This window comes from Myzus persicae, unplaced genomic scaffold (assembly GCF_001856785.1).
Source record: "Myzus persicae strain clone G006 unplaced genomic scaffold, MPER_G0061.0, whole genome shotgun sequence".
NCBI classification, from domain to species: Eukaryota; Metazoa; Arthropoda; class Insecta; order Hemiptera; family Aphididae; genus Myzus; species Myzus persicae.
The window spans coordinates 348,727-370,879 of record NW_019104044.1 but is presented as its reverse complement, the minus strand read 5'-3'; the positions used below and the strand labels follow the sequence as shown (position 1 = coordinate 370,879).

The 22,153-nt window shown below is 33.7% G+C and overlaps 1 protein-coding gene across 1 annotated transcript in view; it reads right to left on the bottom strand.

The window, feature by feature from the left end:
• Window positions 1–22,153, bottom strand: part of LOC111037960 (neuronal PAS domain-containing protein 4A-like) — a 136,921-nt gene that overhangs the window by 61,591 nt on the left and 53,177 nt on the right. Inside the window, exon 3 of the mRNA XM_022320838.1 lies at window positions 10,053–10,117. Within this exon, the coding sequence (XP_022176530.1) occupies window positions 10,053–10,117 (65 nt within the window). The remainder of the gene's footprint in view (window positions 1–10,052; window positions 10,118–22,153) is intronic.

The window sequence follows — 22,153 nt, the reverse complement described above, 5'->3', positions numbered from 1 at the left end:
GTGTTATTATAATAATGAGTAATAACCATATGTACCTATAATATATTACATAAAGGACTCGCGGTACGTATATAGGTATAATGCCACGCACCGGGACGAACGCCATAGATCAGCGGTCGGCGGCGGCTCTGCTGCAATTTAAGCGCGAAGTATAAATGGATCGCGCACATTATATATTATGTACATTAAACGCGTCGTCTTCGTTTTTGTCGCCGCCGATTTATGGCGGCCGATCGTCTCGCGTCATCCAGAGAATCCGTTACCCGGTCGCTACCACCTGATACCAGCTATATACCTACCTGCATATTATAATAATATATCGTCATCGTATAATACGAGCTGCCGCGAACTGATTGAATTTTACAATCGTAAAATGCGTACAAGTGCCAAACCGAGAGTACCTACCTGTATTATACCTGCACATACGATCTCCCCGACTCACACGCACGCGGTATTATAATCTACAGGTAGGTACTCCCAGCGGCCGCCGCCGACGGACTACTCGTCGTCCATTCACCCGTCAACGCTCTGCCGCCGCCGCCGCCGCCGCCGCCGCCTCCGTCTGTAATCGATGCCGGGCGCGTCAAGAAGAAGAAGAGCACCGTTGAACGCAGTAAGACAATGTTTATTATCACGGGTTACCGCGTATAGGGTATAATAGTTGTACAGGTGGTATATACCAGACGAGCACTGCGATCGCGATTTTTTCATCCGCAGTTTATTATAAGCTCTAAGAATTCGCTCGGGTGAGAAATCAGATAAAAAAATATAATATAGGCCTCTCCCTCTCACCGGTCGGGCAAACTACGCGCCTTAAATAATGGCCGAGCAAACGGCGGCGGTAAAGAGGTCGTCGCCAGTTTCCGAAACGCAGTCCCCCCGCGCCGACGACAACGGTGCAATCCGCGAGCAGGGGTCAAAGCACCTGAGTGCATCGTGTTCCTATAGTATATTGTTGTAGCGACTGTAGTGTCTGTCGCGTAAACAAATGGATTAATGTTCGACGAGTGACCGTGATTATTATATTTCGACAAAACGGTGTAAAGAATAGTTTTTACGCTTCAAGACTTGCGTTTATTATTAAAATACTATGTTGTTATTAACTGCGACGTCATTTTATTATTATAATAGGTAATGGACAAGGTGCACGATGACCACTATAAATCCGATTTATTGCTATAATAATAATATCATTATGTCCGATATATTTGGCTAATGGCTCAAAATTGCCTAATTGCATAATGGCTTAGTTTTATATAGATAATCGTGATCGAATTCGATGGAAACAAACACAACATTTTAACTCTACGTAAATCGTTATGTGCACGCCATTAGTAAGACGCGCATATAAGTAATGTAAGTATTATAGGTATATACGATAGTAATATAATACGCGTTTTCGGCAGAGTGTTCGGATCGATTTCGGTGCACTCTTCGTTTATCGTACCTACCATACTATAGGTATATTGTAATAAATTAAAAATATATATTATTATGTATAATGTATAGATATGTATACAAAAATCGGTGAAACAATAATATTTCCTACATATGATGGCAAAAAAAAACCCATTAAACCGTCCGTCGAGTAGATACGTTTAAATCATAAGACGAGACTAAAACGCGACGAGGAACATAGTACGTATATGACGGCTTTATTTTCCGATAGAATTTTAAGCCTGAACGACGAGAATGTGAAGTGTGTGCGTAGTCTATACGTAGATATCGTGACGAAACAGATGACAAAAGAGTATTGCACCGGTGGATATCGAATACATTTTCTGCAAAGGTCAAACGAAAAGGAAGCAACTAAAGGTCATGCAGTGAACATGTCACAGTGATATAATGTTATTATACAAAACATGGTGTATTATTTGACTTCATCCTAGGTAAAACACAATTAAAATTAATAATATACTATATTTGTTGTCGTTCTCCGTTAGCTTCTGCAGTTCAAATATATCTTAATACAAACATATAATTACAATGATTTAAATTTATGGTTTTCAACTTGTTAATTCAGCAAAAAAATATATAATTTGATATAAATATGAAAAAACTTTTGATAGATTCAAATTTTCAATAACGAATGCCTGGAAACAGCCACAAATCCAATATTGTTAAGATTGATATTTTTGAGTGTATGTCAAGGTTAGAATTAAGAAATAAAATCATAAAAGTAGGTAGTTAATGATTGTAATTGTGTTCATAAGTTCATAAGTTCATAAGATCATTAGTTTATATGATTTTAATTTTTTAAATATATTTGTAAACATTTCTATTAATTATAATAGTAATATAATATAATGTATAACCTATGGCAAGTGGCAACTATATTAGAAAAATAAAAAATATTCGATTGTCGTGAAAAAAAACTAATATAATACAATATAAAATGCATCATTGGCTTACATATTTTTTCTTTGTATCTTTCATTTCAACTTTTATATTGTCTTGTATTACTATACTATATTGTGTTAATAGGTACATTACCATCTACATTGCAGGGAGCTCGGCTACATGTGAGCTCAATTTTTTTTTTTATCGATCCGACGATTTGAAATAGGTAGGCTAAGGAGCAGTACGGTACAGCAGAATTCCGCCGACCTATAAGTTTATCCGGAACGACTCTACGAGTGTTGCACAATAATTGTAGCACATTATTATACAGCAACCCCGAGACTTGAACTCTACACGGGTAGTTGGGCCACTTACGAGGAGTAAAATAAAATAAAAATAATATATCATACCTGCAGCCATGGCGAGGATTATTTCTTCTCGCGATCAGACATATTATTATCATAATATTATTATTATTAACATCATCATCATCGTCATCGTCATTACGATTATGAACACCGCGGTGCGATGTCGGCCGCATGTTACGTAAGCATAATATACATCGGTAACGGCGGCGCACATTTCATTATTATTGGACGTAGCCCAGTTCGAGCGGCGGCGGCGGCGGCGGCGGCGACGGCAGACGATAAATCGCGCCGACACGTCCCGTCGCCGCCGTCCGCGGGAATACGCGAGACGGCGCTCGGCGCGGCAACGTTTTGTGTTATGATGATAATAATAATAATAATAATAATAATATTAATATTGCACCCAGCTACCATTATGTGAAATACGACGTGAGCGTCGTCTTCGTCACCCGCCGCGTGATATATCGGCGTGTAAAAACGTCGGCGGCGGCGGCGGCGGCGGTGGCGCAAAGTGGTTCTACCCGGCGACGACGAGCCGGCCGGGCGATGTGATACGCTCCGGCGTAAAATACTGGGGGTTAAGGAAAAATAAATAAATAAATGACATCAGGCGCGTCCGTCTGGCAGTAGTTAAGTCTTGGGTTATAATGTATATATATTATATATATATATATTCGTGTTGTAAGCGATACATATTATTATACAGGGTGATTATTTTGTCGTCAGCTGTGTACAATAATGGTAGTAGTAGCTACATACAGTATAAATAATCAAAAGGTATATTAAGGTATATTATTATTATTATTATTTTAGTTATATTTGGGTACCTAAACACCGGGAAATATGGGAGATTTTCAAATTTTATTTTTTGACGTCGTGTTTTTATTAGTACGTACCTGTTATTGTTCTACTACAACCGCGCAGTGAACTGGTCGACAATTCCAATATTTTTTGCTTACTCAAGACAATAAGACATACGTGATGATGGCTTCTCATGAATAGGTAGGTAGGTATTAATGTACATTATTATTATAGTACATTATTATATGCAGTTATATAGTTACATATAGTTACATTGTTATTGAATTTACTATGTAAAGTAACTTTTATTTCGTGGTTTTTGCATTTTCGAAGCACTACCTAGGTAGGTATTTGCAGTAAGGCCTTTTTGGCATTTTTAGGTCATAGTTTTATTAATTTTTCGATGTTTTTAATTTTACACTTGACAGATTTTTATACTTTTTAAATTATGATTTTCAAGTATGCCTACTCTTCAGTGCAAATCAAACAGAACTTGAGATTTAAATGCACTTAAAATGCTTTTTAGGGGCATCTTTTGTGTATTTAATAGTGTCTATTTTCGAACTTTCAAGTGCGTTCGTTAAGGTTTTGTAATGCATTAAATTCTCAACTCTAATTATTACTGTTTTTTTTTACGACCATTATCTATGGGCTTTGTTTTGAAAACTAATGAGATAAGATTTCTCAATTTCTAAGGCAAGATAATTTTTCGCGATAAACTATCACCCTGTAGTCTGTGCCAATATAAAGTGTGCATGTGTGCGTAATGATATAATATGCGCGCGTATTACCTTCACAGATCGAATGCGATGCAGTGTGCAGTTACAATGCTAATAAATAATAATAATAATAATAATATTAATGTTATTGTAATATGAGTTCGACGTAACTGTGGTACATATGTATGTATGTACACACATCGTGTTTTAAACTCATAGTATAATAATATACGAGAACCTATTATATTTCAAACTCATGCGATATGATCATATTATTATTAATCGTCGATATAGTTATTCGGCGATCGTTGTATTTTTCTTATTTTTGATATTTTGATATTTATTTTTTAACGAATTGGGGTGGCATCCACAACTCACAAACCGGGTCAGACGGATTATTTTGTCACCTTGACATTAAAAAAAAAGAAAAAAAACGTATACAATATAATACAACTCAATAGTATGAGTCACGTGGTACAACAATGGGACGATCAGAAATGTTTACGATTCGTTTATTTAATATTATTATAAGCACATATTATATGATTGTAATAGGCAACTATATAATAAATACCTGACTGTACAAAGGTCGAGCTTAAATACGTCGTTTAAGAGCGCTATTGATAACGCGCGCGTTAAGTTTTGTGCGGCGTGGAGTGAAAATTTGTAATCAAAGTGTGAGCGAATAATGGAAAAAAAAATTCACCGTGAAACAAAAACGCAAACAGATTATAAAGATCCCGGATAGTAATAATATAGCTTCAAGTACCTGCAAGGATATATACAGGTAAGTACCTATACGTTTTAGTTGTTTAAAGACAAATGTCGTATTGTTTATGTTCATTTGGCCATGTACGCCAAGTCGTATAATGACTTTAATTAGCTGCCCTTTTCGTTCGTGACCCCTGCGAACCGTATATTTCACATACATAATATTATTATTATAATACCCGACCCAATACTGCATTGTTTCAAAAATGCATACAATAATTGACGTTTAAAGAACCGCGTGCGTAAACCTATGATAATATATATATTATATATATATAAAACGTATCGAGAGCTTATTTATTTTGTATGAGACAGTTTGTAATCGTATCGCGTTTTAAAACGTGTTCATTAGCATGATTGAAAAATAATAATATCTGTCGATGTGTATTTGTCCGTTTAAACGACTACATTTAGGTCAGATTTGACGTTAACACGTTGATCTATACATATATATATATATATACACACACTGAACTCGTAGTATAATGAAAATAATGATTTGCGTCATATTATATTGATATGCATTTAAAAAAAAAAAATTGTAAAGACAAGACGTCCGTTTACTGTGTATTTTACATTTTTTAAGTCTGAATAATCAATACCGTTTAAATGTGTCCGACCGTAATAATTAAATGGTATTTCCTTGTTCGTTTTCGTTTTTTTTCTCTATACCTAATAATGATTATTTGCGATCGTATATCGATTTCAGAACTCGTGGGAATATATTTTTAATTGTACGACGCCTGTAGTTCATAGGTAATAATATATTTAGAATAAAATTAGCTACTTATATTTTTAAAATCGATCATGCTATACGTACATGGTTCAATTTGTGTACATTGAGGAATATGTCCATGTATATTATTATAGTAAGTGGTAGTTATGACTTATAATTCACAAATATATATATATATATAATACTTATTTACGAGATTATAACTGTAACTTGTATGCAGAAAATCGATACTCACCACACGTCGCATTCAAATTTCTAGGTATTTTAAACGTTGAGTCAAAAAATGCATATTTTTCAGGTGAAATGTATGTATTTCGTATAATTTAACGAGTTTAATTAGTTACCTTATTAAATTTCACAAGTAATATTGGAGAAATTGTGGAATCGAGATATTTAAATTTTAAATTTGTAATGTATAATATTAATAACCATACATCGCCAATATAAGAGTGTATTCCTTCAATCTACAAAATCAGTACAGCGATAACATTATACACTGCATAGAAAAATGTGTATGGGAAGTAAGTATGCATCTCCGTGTTGAGGCTTCAAAATTGAATATAGTATATTGTAGTAAAAATTATATATTCAAAAACTCTAGGAGTTGAGGATTGGAGAGAGACAATTCAAGATAGAACTAGGTGGCGAAGTGTAGCATTGACGGCAAAAACTCTTAAAGAGTAGCCATGTTGGAGAAAGAAGAAGAAGTATAATTATTGTAGTAATGATTGTTCTAAAAATCGTAGAAATTATTGTTTTTTTTTCCAGAACACGTTTGTACATTGTACAGCAACGTTGCCCGCTAAAAAAGCCACATAAGTCGACCATGAAAAAAACCCTTCACGTTATCGCGTATTCGCAATCAATACTAGAAAGAGAAGTAATATCGTTAAATAATCCACACGAACAATTATTATTAATATGTACACAAGACGGCGGCAGCGATAGGTCTCGAGGCGGTCTGTGTGTTTTTTATGTGTACCGCCGCCAGTTAAGCAAACAATCCGCCCCGGCGTACTAACCATTAATGAATTTATGGGCACGAGCGTATAGGCACAATGGGAGTCAGGTGTTACCTAACATCCTGAATATTTTGGACAAGTGACCTCCAATTGAAAATACATAATTTTTGGGATCTGCTGTATTAAATTTTTCAGAATTATGTACGTGTTTCGTACTGTGTAATTAAATCATAAAACAAAAAATGTTAAAACGTTATGATTAAAGACATTGTATTCATAATATAGTTATAAGTTTGTAAACACAATTATTTTGATCGTTGTGAATGATAAGGACAACAGTATGAGCAAAGTTAGAATTATTTACTAGTACTATGTCTTAGTCTTAAATTGATTTTAAATTAAATGGACTATCGGAAAAGGCCGAAATAAGAATTTGGTCAAAAAAAAGTTAAAATATAAATAAGTGCCTACAACTCAGTGTTGAAACCATACCGTTATTTAACTCTTACAATTTTTTAATAACTCGACCATATAATGGTGCGATGCTAAAAAACGTTCCCATTATAAGACATAACTTGTCGCAATGTCTACAGATTTAATATTTAAAAAAATTGTATTTCTCTATTTTTTGCAAATTATAACAAATCAGTATAACAATTATAACACACAATAAGTTCTCTGAAAATCCCATTTCTATGTATGCTATTATTTAACCAGCCCAAGTATTAAGTAACTGTAGCCCGAACACGCTGCAGTACATAATACATAGTGGATAGTTGAAATAAATTAAAACATTACAATTCGTTATCATAGTATGGTAGGCACGCCTTCACGTGCACTGACGGTATTTAAATCAAGCTACTTTTTGTATTCCTATCCGTTTTTTTTTTTACACCAATCGGAATAAGAATTATAATATAATACTATGTTTACACGTTTATCATACACACACACTCACACTGCGGGTATATAATATGTTGTTGTAGGTGCCTACCCATAATATATCATCGTGGGAACGAAAAAAATAAAAACCGAAGACGACGATGACGACGACGACTACGGCGTCCAAAAAAACGATGGATAAATTATATAGGTGTCGGGCACGACGACGGTGCATCGCGCATTGCAACAATATGTAATAGAGTATCAGTTGTAATAATAATTGTATTATTGTTTATTTATTTATGTTTTTTTTTTATTATTATCATTATTATACTGTTATGCCTCCGCGCGATGACGAAGATGACGGCTGCGGCCGGTCCCGTTCACGACCGGAGCACGCGATCCTTCTCGCGGTGGCTCCCGCGTTTTCGGACTCGATCACGACCGGGGCGCGTGTGGGCGCTCGCTCTCGGTAACACACACGCTCTCACACTGACACGCACGCACACACGCACACACACACACACACACACACACACACACGCGCGCGCGTGTGTGCTGCAGTATGAACGTGCAAACGCTCGCGAGGTCATGAGAAAGTGTCCGACAACCTGCAGTGGTGCTCGCCGCAGTGTGTTTGTGGGACACACACCCACTACACCGGGAGAGATATGGACGCATAAAATGGGTATACGCATTATATTATATATTATTATTATTATTATTATGTTGCGGGTATAAAATAATACGAGCGCGCCGTATAAAACGATCCGATTTGCCGATATGTCACCGCGGCACTCGGAACTACCGGTATTTAAATGCAGCTGGCAGCAGATATAAACCTATGTAGAATAATATTATAATGGTGATTTGAAAAAGCCGAGCGCCGTCTGAGTGTGCACAACGCCATCGCACTTACGTTTCATTAAATAAGCTGTTGTGCGCACGAAATGCGAATAATATTAATAATATTATATAAAATAATACGCATACATTAGTCGCTACAACGTGTGCGCGCGTACCCATACCGGCGTAAGGATGTCGTTTCGATATAATGTTATCATAATAATGCCTGTGCGGCTTATCGCCGTTACCCGTTATAAATGTCATTTTCGATGACATCCCATGCGACAGTACATATAGTAGTTAGATGTGACTTTATTACGTACTTTTTTTTACATATTGCCAGTGATAAAATTGGAAGATGCGCAGGGGGACGGAGCTCCCCTTATATTTTTATTTTTTTTTTATCTCGTACCCCAAATATTTCTTTTTTTTTTACTTATTAAAATGTGGAGTGGGTTTAAATTGTTTTCAATCCGCCTAACGAATTGTATACATAATATTTTAATAGCAAAAATAGTTTTCTATCTCTAATATACTAATAATTAAGCTACCTAATACCTTGTTATTTTGTATTATAGTTAGCTTGTTTTTTGTCTAGTTTAGTAGTATATAAATAATAAATATGTACAATGAACTTACTATTGTATTATTTAATATCTGTGGACTAGTGTTGACAATTGACCTAGGTATACGTCTGAGCAACAAATTAACATAATATTATCACTGATAATTATAATTTTTTTATTTCCTACTGAAACATGTAGGTATTATTGCTATATTAATGGCAATAATAATAAATTATAATATTAAAAAATGACGTTTTTAAATAACTGAATGCAAAATAATTGGGAAAAATGTTGAAAAATAAGGTGAATATAAATTATAATTATACTTATATGTTACATAGTTAAATATATTATATTTTAAGTATAATAAAGCTAAAATAAGAAAATGCTCTAAATAAGCTGCGATGTAGTATTCAACATTTAGAAATGGTTAGGATAATTTTACTCTAGGAACGCAGTTTTTCAATTGTTGTATTGAGCTCCTCTACTTAATAATTCCCAATTCAAGCACTCCATATTACGACTTTATCATTATGACGTCACAATATATATTAACTCTGTACCAAACGTATTTTATAAATATTTTTCCGCCATATGTATATAATGACTTGACTAATGAGTATATATTTCGTTAAAGAGTTTAATTATAATTTGTAACATTGTAAAGACATTAAGTACGTCAACTCTATTAATTAAATAATAAAAAATATATATTAAAGGGTTTTTAGTATTAGATAGATACTCATCAGAGATCTGTCCAAAGAAGTGGAAACACCAGAAAAAACGATTCAAAAATCAGTTTATATCAATACCACGCTACAGCAAGAGGAATATAATTAATTTGATATATTTTTTTAAAATGTCACTTAATTTAAACAAATCAATAACTGCCTATTTTTTATTTCGAAAAATATATTAATTTACATGTTGATCATTTTTATTTTAAAGCACAAACATAAATCGGGATCCGGACTATTGGCTCCGATGATCCTCTCGACGACACCGCAGCGTTGGGACAACTGTACTTATTAATAATAATATAACTGTGTAAATGTTCTTACCTTAGAAAATCCGTAACTAGGCGTTGGCAAGCAATGGTGGTGTAGACATTCGTGACGTTTGAATGCTGTAAAAAGAAAAAAAAATATGAAAATAAATTATTAACGTGGATATTACATGTTTTACCGTGTATAAATATAATAAAATTCAAGAGTAAATTTCACGCGATTTGAAATGATAAATTAATATTTTTATTTTGTTCGAGAAAAGACAAGGTCAGATTCTGCGTTGACGGCTATAGAAATATTGGCTTTTATAATAATGTTCTCTCTGCTGGCCAAGTACCTACCTATGTTGCAGGTGTTTGAACGTTTGTCACATCGTATACCTATATAATATTATGTTGTTCGTATACGTGCGCTATTTACGACTGTTTTATAGCCAACAATTTTTGCTGCATTTATTGATCGCGTATTAATATTTATTACATCATTATTAATATAGATATATACACCCCGTGCGTATTTAATGGACGCGCGTACTCAATAATAAACGAGTGATTAATATTATTATTGTGTCACAATATTTTATATGTTTACTTTTTTTTTTTTTTATGATTTCTGCGAGTTTGCGTGCATTATAAATATATATAAAAAAAAAATTCAAGTTTTTTAATCAAACTACATTATAATATACTATAATTATTGTACCTACATACTGACTGAGACTGTGCGAATATATGTAAGATGTGTTATCCAGAAGATACAAGCATAATAATTAAGGGTTGAAAGAATTATCTCACGTGAGCTGGTGAATTCCAACACTATAATAATATATTATAATATAAACATTTTTAAGTATTTCTACCTATATATGCATAATTTATGCACAGATACGATAATGTCGATAACGTTTTCGGCCGCGAGAACTAAGGAGTGTAAGACTTAGTTCGATGTGACAATATAAATCGTTCGTAATTATGATTCAGCAGTATTATTATAATATAATATATTGAATGAATAATGAATCATTACAAATTGCACCAACTTAAATTGCATTAGTGTACAATATTTTTTTATCCGCTTCGCTTCGCATTCATCGCCTATTATAGACGAGTACCGTTTATATACATATATTACTATTATCGGATGAGGTGTATTTGTAGTATACAAATATAATCGGGATTCGAATATTTTTAGCTTACGTAACGATTTGAATCTTCAGAAACGTATTTGTAGAGGGTCAAGTGTGGAAAATTCCATCAATGATTAGAATAGATGAAGCGTTTGAGTACTCTTCAAACATAGAACATATTATTTGTTGCATCATCGTATGGCAAAAAATTTTTTTAAAAAAAACTTTAAACAAATCCATATACACATAACACACACGTCATATACAAATATGTCGCACATAAACATGTACCTATTGTATATATATATAGGTATTATAGCCCATAGGTTCTGTATAAAGGTGCCAGCTGATATTAAAACAAATTTGAATGTAATTTGAACAGAGGTTATACTATTATTATTATGCATGTATTTTCAGTCACCTCGATAAATTCACGTCGGTACTTCAAAGTTGGTTAATATTTTTTTTCTCATTCTCGCTATGTGCACAGCAATTTTTATTCTATACAGCCACGGTATAAACCAATAATTGTCATAATTGGTATGTGCTTGATGATTTATTATTTCTACTAGTGTAATATACGTACGTCTGTATATAACTTTACAACAGATAATTTACCATGACGTAATAAACTCTAAAGTGTTACTAACATAATATCCGCTTCGCATAAAAATAAAAAAATAAAATTATAAAACATAATGTCTTTCCTGTAGTCCGATATTTTTATTAAAAAATTAATAATAAACATTGCGGGGTAATAATATTTATATTATAATACGGAATCGTCGATTCTCGGAAAGCCGACGAGATTCTATACTATTTTAAAATTCACTATACAATGTGTAAGTACCTATCGTAAGTGGCTGCAACTATACAACGTAGTGGTAATCAATATTAAAAACATCGTAATATTATTCGATCAGGTGACATAATATTTATAATATGTTAAACAGATAGCCGATAGGCATAACCGACCGTATTATGGGCTTGGTATTTTACATTATTTAACGAATATTAAATGATGATATACCTACCTACCTACCTACCTACCAATACGGATTACGGGCCGCGGCGAAGAAAGTTCTAAAAATGGAAAGAAATCGCTTTGATCAAGCATACCTAAATGTTTTACATTATTTCACGGTCGATTACGATATTATACGGATTCGTCACAGATTACGCGCGACTTGCATATTATTCGAATATTGAGGGAGGGGGGGGGGAGACGCTTCGTCGCGGATTCGGACGAGAAATACACGAAAATAAAGAAACGCCGCAACGGCACACGACCAAAGCCGAGATACAAACAATAATTAAAATATTATTTCAATATTCCGAATGCGCTCGAGAAAAGTTCAAGACCCGGACGGAGGCCGTATACATATTATTATAATATAGGATACTTATAATACAGCTCGTCAGCATAATATTTCGTAAAAGATCGGTCTTTGTATTATTCGAACGTATACGCATACCTACCTATATAGTATTATAATATACGTATTATTATTACACATTTTAATACATAATATACAAAGACGTATAATATAATGTAATACGCTTTGACGTCGCAACAATGTTATATTATTCGCAGTCGATATGATGGTCAAGTCTGGGCATATTGTTAGTGAACATTTGAATTGAGTTAATTAAGGCGACAGAAAACATTTTAAAAAGTTTAAAGTATCAGAATGTGAATAAAATTTATAATTATATTCAAGGAATAAAAGAGTGGGGAGCATATTATGTATACAATCGCACGGTACATCTGCAGTCATGTCGAACAAGCAGCCCTCTGCTCATTTGTGTATTAACGAACAATTGAAAAAAATAATTAATAAAAAATAACTGTATACAAATTTCCTTTTGGGTCACTAAAACTCTATTTGAAGAAGAATCGTACAGCACTGCAACTATAATGAACCAAAAAAAAATTCGTATAAATGTTTTTTTTCAATATTATACATTTTGATGTGCGGCCCGCAACTCTGCAATTTATTTTGCCCAGTTAATACACTTTTAGTTTGACGTGCCTGCTGCTGTGCATATAGATGTATGCACACATAGATCAAGCGCTTAAGCTCTGCCACAATATTATTTTCATGTGTTCCAATATAATATTATGATGGTCGCTTGCAGGCACATTTTCCACGACCCTCTCCCAAATCGGTCGAAACGATTATAATAATATAATATATACCACGAATAATATGCACACGCGCACCTGATATAATATATGGTATATACCGGATACCTGCAATGTTATGCACGATCATAGATCATACATCGCGAGCGTCATTATAATCGTTGATCCGATCGCGGGCACGACCCCCGTCGCGTATATTCGTATATGCACATACGAGCGCGGACGGATTACGTATATTATTTTATGCATATTATGGGTACGATATATATTATACACACACGGTATAATGGCGCACTTCTGTCCTGGGAAATATAATAATATTTTGTCGGGTTTCTCGTTAGCGCGACGGCGGGACACGACTCGGCAGCCTGTTGCTACTGCTGCCGCGGAAGCTGCTCGTTTCGGTTTCGCACGCGCGTCTTCCGGGTGTGAAAAGGTGCGGCTCGTCGGAACAATATCATCGGGTATAACGGACTTCCGACGACCGCCAACAGATAGACAAAAAAAAAAAAAAATATATTATTTATACCTACTCCGAGACTGTAGCGGTTCGGTATAATATTATGTAGGTTTGTGCGTGCATTATACACGAATATATCTACGAATACGTCTCGACGTGTGTACCTATACATATTATGTATCACTATAACGCATTTAATACAGTATATTGTGAGAGCCTAGATTACCACACTATTATTGGGTATAGCTATATATTATATGATTCCTCTAAAGTTTGTCTTATTTTATCTAAAAAAAAAAAAAATGTCCACCTCCCCGAAAGTTAAATTAAACCTTCATGAGTTTTTGAAGTTCAGATTTTTACGAAGTTGGATTATTTATTATTTATTCACATTTTCTCGATTTCTTATGGACCGATTTTCTTATTTAGTTATAATTTTAAAACTAATAACAGCAGAATCTTGAAATTTTGCAATATAGTAGGTATGTTTATTTTGTGATTTTCCATATTTCCTATACTACTCAAAATATTTTGACTCGTTTTGAGCTGTTACAGACATTTTTTTTAATAATCAACTGCTTCAACAAAGGTTATTACAGCATAGGTACATAAGTATTTTTAATTTCAATTTCTTTATTCATTTAAATGTAAATTGTATTATATACTATTCATCAATTGACAGCGTGTGCAGATTTGATCGTCACTCTCCAGACTCTAGTAGCTATACTCAGTACCTACACTTTTACGTATATGAGGTGTTCATACGACAAAAACACAAACAGTAGTTATTAGTATTATTATATAAGATTCCATGTCGAGCAATTAATGTATTGATTTTTGTGTCTGGTATTTCGTTTTACTTATACTTCCATGTAGCCAAAATCTTCAATATATTTTATTGAGATTTGGTACGCAATAGAACAATATTGTTGATTAACATTTTTCATGATTCAATATTCTAAACAAAATTTTTTATTATTGAAAAATGTACAATAATCGTATGTTTAAATAACATATTATGAGAGTAAAGTACTCTATGAAAGTAAATTAAAATTTTGAATGGTTGTAAGCCGAAAAATGAAAAAAACACAGTATAGTTGCAAAGCAAGGAATTGTAAGAAAACAATATAAATAATATAAAAAAAAGGCATCAGACAAGACAAGGTGAAGTGGGGGTACGTGATGGCGAGCGGGTGGTGCAATGATAAACCTACCGATAGCCGCCGTCGCCGTTGACGTCATGTCGACATGTCAGCGTTAAAGTTCTTGGGAATTCATTAATACAGTTTTTAAGACCGTCGTAAAAGCATAATTATTTGAATATTTGTGACCTCGCAGTCATGGTACTAAATTGTCATATTTTTGTTTTTAGTTGCATATCTATGCATAATATTTTTAATGAACCAAATGCATATTTTACCAATAGTCTTAAAAATAACTGTAAGAGGCTTAAAAATAAACGACTAACAAAAACTTTTCGAAATTCAAAATGTTTGATGACATATAGGTACATGAGTATATACCTTTTTTTCCCCTTTTGAAACTGGGAACGGGTGGGAACTGTTTAGCACAATACTGCCACCCGAACCCGTACATGAGTATATACCTACATATACCTACTACTACAGTACTATACATTTGAATATTTGACTTGTTGTGTCACCGCCATATAATCTCAATGTATACACATTACACTATTACACTAATACAGTACTACACACACAAAATATTATTTTGAGCTGCGGGGGGGGGGGTACCCTGCCGAGAGACCGCCATTCGGATGGGCATACGTTCATTTCGAAGCTACATAATAATATACAACAGTCGTTATTATAATAATATGAAGACTAGCCCGCGATATCAGATTATTTGGTGTACCTATATGTACCACAGATGAAATCGATTATGAACGTTCTTAATTTCTACGATCGTTCCGATGAACGACCATAGCTTTTAATTAATTAATCCAAAACGATTCGTATAGATGACTAATAGTTTTAAATTTAATTTTGCACGCTCAAAATACCAAACGCACATAATGATATGTTATTATAATATAATACATCACTATCAAATCCAGTATCTACCGTAACTGGCTTATTATAGTTTTTACTTTCAGAAGAGATGTAGTAATATTATTATTATTATTTTTTTTTATTAACGAATGTTTCGGTTTAATCAAACTATTACACAACATACTAATTTGTTTGCAGATAAAGCAATTTCAGATCAGTCAACATATAACACTATTATTGGATTGGTAGCACATCATGTCATAGATGTTAATAATATTATTATATAATATATTATACCAATAATCTATATTAGTCACAATCATCTAACACGACAATATTATATATATATATATAGGTACTTCCTGGTTGTACAAATATAGACCACACACCGGAGTCAATCGTCAATTATTTAGAGCTTATATATTATAAACTGCAGTATAAGTATATACACTTTACGTATGCCTTTAGCTATATATACACCACCCACACCTATTTAATAATAATTCGATCACGACTTGAAACAATATGATTGTAAATAGATACACCATACACCAATTTGATGTTAATTTTATTATACTTTTCATTCAAGTATACAATATTATACTCTCGTAAATTTTACTACCCACAACAACAATTTTACTGCATAGCAGCCAACTCTTCCATACGCAAAGTCACAGTTCACATTTTAATAATACGTTGATGTTGCATTGAAATCGCTGCACGATATTTCGTAACAAGTCGGACGGAGGTACAAGACAAGTATTATTATAAATTACATTTAGGTATAGGTATATATATATATGTATTATTATGGTGTAGTCGGTGTAACTATATTACAACAACTCGTAAAAAAAAATCAAAAACACAAAAATCTCCTAACCTGTTAGTATTTAACATATTTTATAATATTATAGTTTAATTTGCGATAAATTGTATCGATTTTAACTTATATTTGCCAAATAATATAAATTGAATGTATTTTTTTTATTCATATGCAAAAAATAATGATGATATACATGTGAATATATTTTATTACAAAACAGCGAAACATGTTGATTAATAATTAGTTAAAAGTTGGAATTTTCACGTGTATGTACTTAGTGCGTGACGTCCACATATTTTAATAAACAAGAATTCAAATCGTAATAATCATTTATGTATATGTGTATTACCCAAATATTTGTATAGCAATAATATTATTAAAATAATAATATTTGTTAGATGAATTTAATACTAACCTAAAATTAAAAATAGGTACTAATGACATTTCAACGAAATAATTTATTTTTTAAATATTGTTATAAATATTATATATTATTTTATATAAAAACAGTGATGTTATACCTGTACAGGTACCTATATAATCGCGCTATAAAAACTTTTTTTTAAACAGGACTTGTATTTCACATTTTAAAATATGGCGTTCTTATACTGGCTATAGGTAGGTACCAGGTATATTCAATTTTATTTACAACTACATGCACGCGACGGCGTTAAAGTCTCTCGATAGTCACATTCTGCGTTCTGGACGTTCTGTCAATAATAATGTGTACTGATCCGACACTTGCGAAATCGTAAACGATTAAACTTATTATATTATTATATTATGGCGTATATAATATGACGTGCGACGTTATTAATGTCTTATAATACACGCGTGTAACGGGTATGAATTATAATATCGTATACGTCTGTGTTTTATGCTTCATTCCGCGCGGCGCCGGTCCAATCCCGAGCGTACCTATACGCGTGTATTTTGTACACGTTTGTTTGCACAACGGATATGATATAAAACACCACTTCTCCAACAATTATCGCGCAATAAGTCCCCGGAAGGCATTTGGCCCAGAGTACGGTTGCGATGGGCAGAATAAGGACGATCGGTGTACCTATAGCAATTATTATACGTATATATAGCTGCAGGTAAACGCCGGAGTCGCGCTCGTTTTACCATTTACCTCGTCCTGTATCCAGCACAGTTAATAATAATTTATATTATATTATATAATGCTCGTCCACGTATACATAGAACATATCATTACTGAGCGGCCGAGCCTAACAGAATTAATTTTCCGGCGTACGTCCTATAATATAATATAATATTCTACCCGCGTCTTCGTCATGCAATAATAATAATAATAATAATAATAACAATATCATCGGCTCGAATCGGTTCACACGTTTCAAGTCGTTAATATCGTTATATACCGGTAACACGCTTATAATATACATGCTACGAGTATATTACATAATATGACTAGTATTATTATATTATAATATGCATCCAGCGAGGCGCGGGCGTAAAATGAAGACGCGCAGGAAAAAGAAGCCGTCGCGTCGAGACGATGACTCTAATTCGTCGTGGTATTTTAAGCGAAATCATTCCATATATGTCATATACCATACATATAGGTATCGCATAGTTATAATAACATAATTGTCACATTATGTAAAAAGAATATAATATATACAATATTATTAATTTGTGTCAACGATAACAGGGTACACTCTATAACTCAGGTCCCAGTTACATATATTACTTAGTGTAATACCTTATGTACACATTTTTACATTTTTTTTTGAATTTACATGCACATAATATACCTACCTAAACTGCTGCTAAGGTTGTTGGCGGTCCTGAAATACATTGGATTTTACAGATGTATACTAAATATTTTAAGTATGATACGTAAGAAAGGCTAATTTAATTTAGTTATATATATGCGATTAATTCATGTGTATTTGTCATGTTTTTTGGACCAGTCTCTTTGAGTAATTGAAGAAGGATCTTTGTTATCCCTAGGTTAGGTGCTTGTATTTCCCATAGGTTGCAGGGGAGCATCAGTCTACGTCTGCGGTCCTTTGTCAATTTTTGAATTCCTATGACTTTTGTAAGATTTTGTGATTTTATAACTTTAATATTTTGAGCATCTGCAACAACCTCACATTTTCTGTACACCCAGTTTTTGCACACTGTATACATATAATATAATAAACTCTTATAAATCGTCGTGAACTCTCAATAACATAATTATTACAAAAATGTATATGCACGAGTCAAACACCTGACCCAATACTGACTTAATACAATTTTGAATTGAAATAAAAGGCTTATTTTGCATGTAGTTATGTATTTTTTTTATATTTGTCATTTTGCCTGCCCAAGTAAAATGTTCTAGTTTCGCCTATGCGTGTATGTGGATTTTATACATATATTATTCCAACCGAAAAGAAACTAAATCGTTTTGCGTGACGTGACAGATTCATATAATGGTCGATAATACCAATCAATAAATTATGTAGACGTATACGCGCGCACACCGTAAACTTATTACGGCGTAAAGTATTATAATATACTCGCACATATTAGGACCTAATGCCTTTATACCTGGTACAACAAACAGCAGTATATTATTATAATACGGTTGCGGAAATAGTTATAATAGGTATAATACCGCACTGCTATAAACCCCGGTATAGGTATATATAGGTACTCGCGCAGCTGTCGTCGTCAAATGGAGTTCAAAAGTCTGGAAAATGTATATATATATATATATATAATATATATACGTCATACAGGTACGCTTTAAATCACTGCAGCAACATCGCGTGCGAAAACCGTGCGATTTCTACTCGCGGGGCACCCAAACAGAATAAGTCTATAAATCTGGCCTCGGTGGCGGTATAGTGCGTATATATATATATATACATGTATATTTACATCGTCGCGATGTATATTTTACCTATAAATCGCAAATCGGAGGCGTAGAAAGTTTGCGCGCCTATATTGTATTTGTGCTGCAGCTATTGCGAATTTATCGTCCGTCGCGCTTTCACCCGCGCGCGCGAACAATAAGGCCGTTATATTATTATAGTCGTATAATATAATAATATGTATATGTATATATATATATATATATATATATGTATATATATATATGTATATTGTATAATGTATGTATATATTTATATATATAAGTGGGTATATACACGACCGTACAACATTGTATTATTATTATAACATATATATACTTATATGCACGGCGCTGCACAATGCTGCAGCAACTTATGCACTCGCGGTGCTGCAGTTCGGTGTACCTACAAGAGGAGACGTTTAATAAATAGCGACGTCGTGAAAAATTACGAATTTGTCGGGGACCTAGGACCGCCGAGCTGAGATGCAGCTGCAATATTATATACTGCACCACTGACGATATAGGCTCGCCGGACCTATTGCGATTGTCGTCCTATTGTTGCGCAGTCATGGTATTTACCATTGGATACCGCGGTATACCATGCGGCGTGTGTGTACGTATCAGAGTCGGTCGCGTTGGGAATGCGGAAGAAGCCATACGCGCAATTGCGCAAATAATTATCGCTCGCCCAGGTCGCAACGGGACGACACGATTACTGAGTTAATTGCACATTATATTTTGCTGCAGAAAATAGTATGATATAATAGTATAACAATAATATTCAGCTGGATCTAAGAATTAAAAAAAAAATAACCATCTTAAAAATTGTGAAAAATGTCTAGTCGTGTTGGAATGAATAAAAATACCTATGCGTCTTTTAATGAAACGGAAAAATATTTCTTTTAAAGCGTTGGAGCCGGCACCTTATTTTTAGTATAGAAAAAACTCTCATGCCCAGTAAAAAAGTCGGATTTTGTTAAATTTTTTTTTTTAAAAAGATAACATTTTGCTGCAGGTCGAACAGCACCACGATTTTCAAAATTGTAACCAAAGAATCTAAAATATGCATTCGAATAATGCACAGTAATTGTTATTTTTTAATTATATTTTCCTAACCTTTGATGTGACCTGAAAATTTTTTTTTTCTTTGAGATAAAATAAAAATCAATAAATAATTGACTTACCAGTGAGACGTGAATTAATTTTTTGATGATTTAATACACTTATCCCCACCTCTCCTCCACCCATAAGAGGTACTGGGCAGTAAATTTGTAGACAACTATTATAGCTAAGAAACTGAAATATGAAATATGGTTTTCAGGCATTATAGAATTGCAGAAAATTGGAAAACCAGCACTGACGCTCTTAACATCGATTGGTCGAGAAATAGAGCGTTATAGAGAATATTATAAAATATGTAAAATAATATCTAGACTTATTATTATTAATTGTTTAAGGCATCAACTGCGAGGTTATTAGCCGGCGTCACATATTTACATTTATATTAATTTCTTACATACTATCTTAATTTTCTACTCGTTATCTATATATTTACAAATTTATTTTAACTATATTACAAAAATTTAAATCAGTTGACGCAGTTCTGTTGAATTGACGAAATTGAAAAGTCTTTTGGTCGTCTCAGGAGTGGGTGCTAGTATCTCGTATAGTGTCTCAGGAAGTTTTAGCTCAATGCGCCTTTCAATGAACTTTCGACATTCGGTAAGTATATGTTTGACGGTGATGATTGTTCCGCACGTCGGGCATGATGGAGGGTCTTCTTTGGCCATGAGATATCCGTGCGTCATGCGAGTGTGGCCTATTCGTAAGCGGACAAGAATTACCTCGTCCCTTCTAGACATTTCAAATGGTTTGGGCCATGGTAGTGTAGAGTGTTTAATTTCTCTTAGCTTATTGTTGTCACATTTTGCCCAGAGGTTTTGCCATTCATCCATGTCCTTCAATTTGGTTGAGTTTAACAAGTCTCTGTCAGATATGAGGGGACATACTTCAAAAGCGGAAGTACCTGTTGTTTCTTTTGCTTTTAGATCAGCTTCTTCGTTACCTCTTATTCAATATCTAGACTTATTATAAAGTATTATATGATATAGGTACATAGGTATACAGCATATTATACACTATATAAATATGTATATTGTATAGTGAAACCTCTGAATATCAAACACACTCGCGGTCACGGAAATGTTGTCCGCGAATTCGGAGGTGTCCGTTAGGTATTAGGTTTGACTGTAGATATAATATATTACCGTAAGTTACGGTCCGTAACTCGTTTCTCCAATTCGTTGGCATAGAGCATTTTTTTTTTTTAAATGTCATTTACATTATCGCGTACATTATAGAAATAAGGGTGTACCTACAACAGTCGATGCGGTTAATGATAAGGCGAGTTAAGGGTAGACACGCGGTATAACACCTGCAAACAATCATACTATTATCTGCAGCTGTCGAAGACGGCCATTTTCCAAAAACACCACCCCACCATCGAATACTCCACAATCGTATCACAATATCGATGACACATGCGTCGTATGTTATGTGTAACCACTAACCACATCTCATATATACCTGTATATATGATGGCCTATTGTATTTTACTCGCCGAGTATTATAAAATTATAAAAGCGCGCATGCCTGCGAATGGAGGATTTTGGAGGTGCGACCACCATTTTATTTTTCCGGTTCACGGCACGAT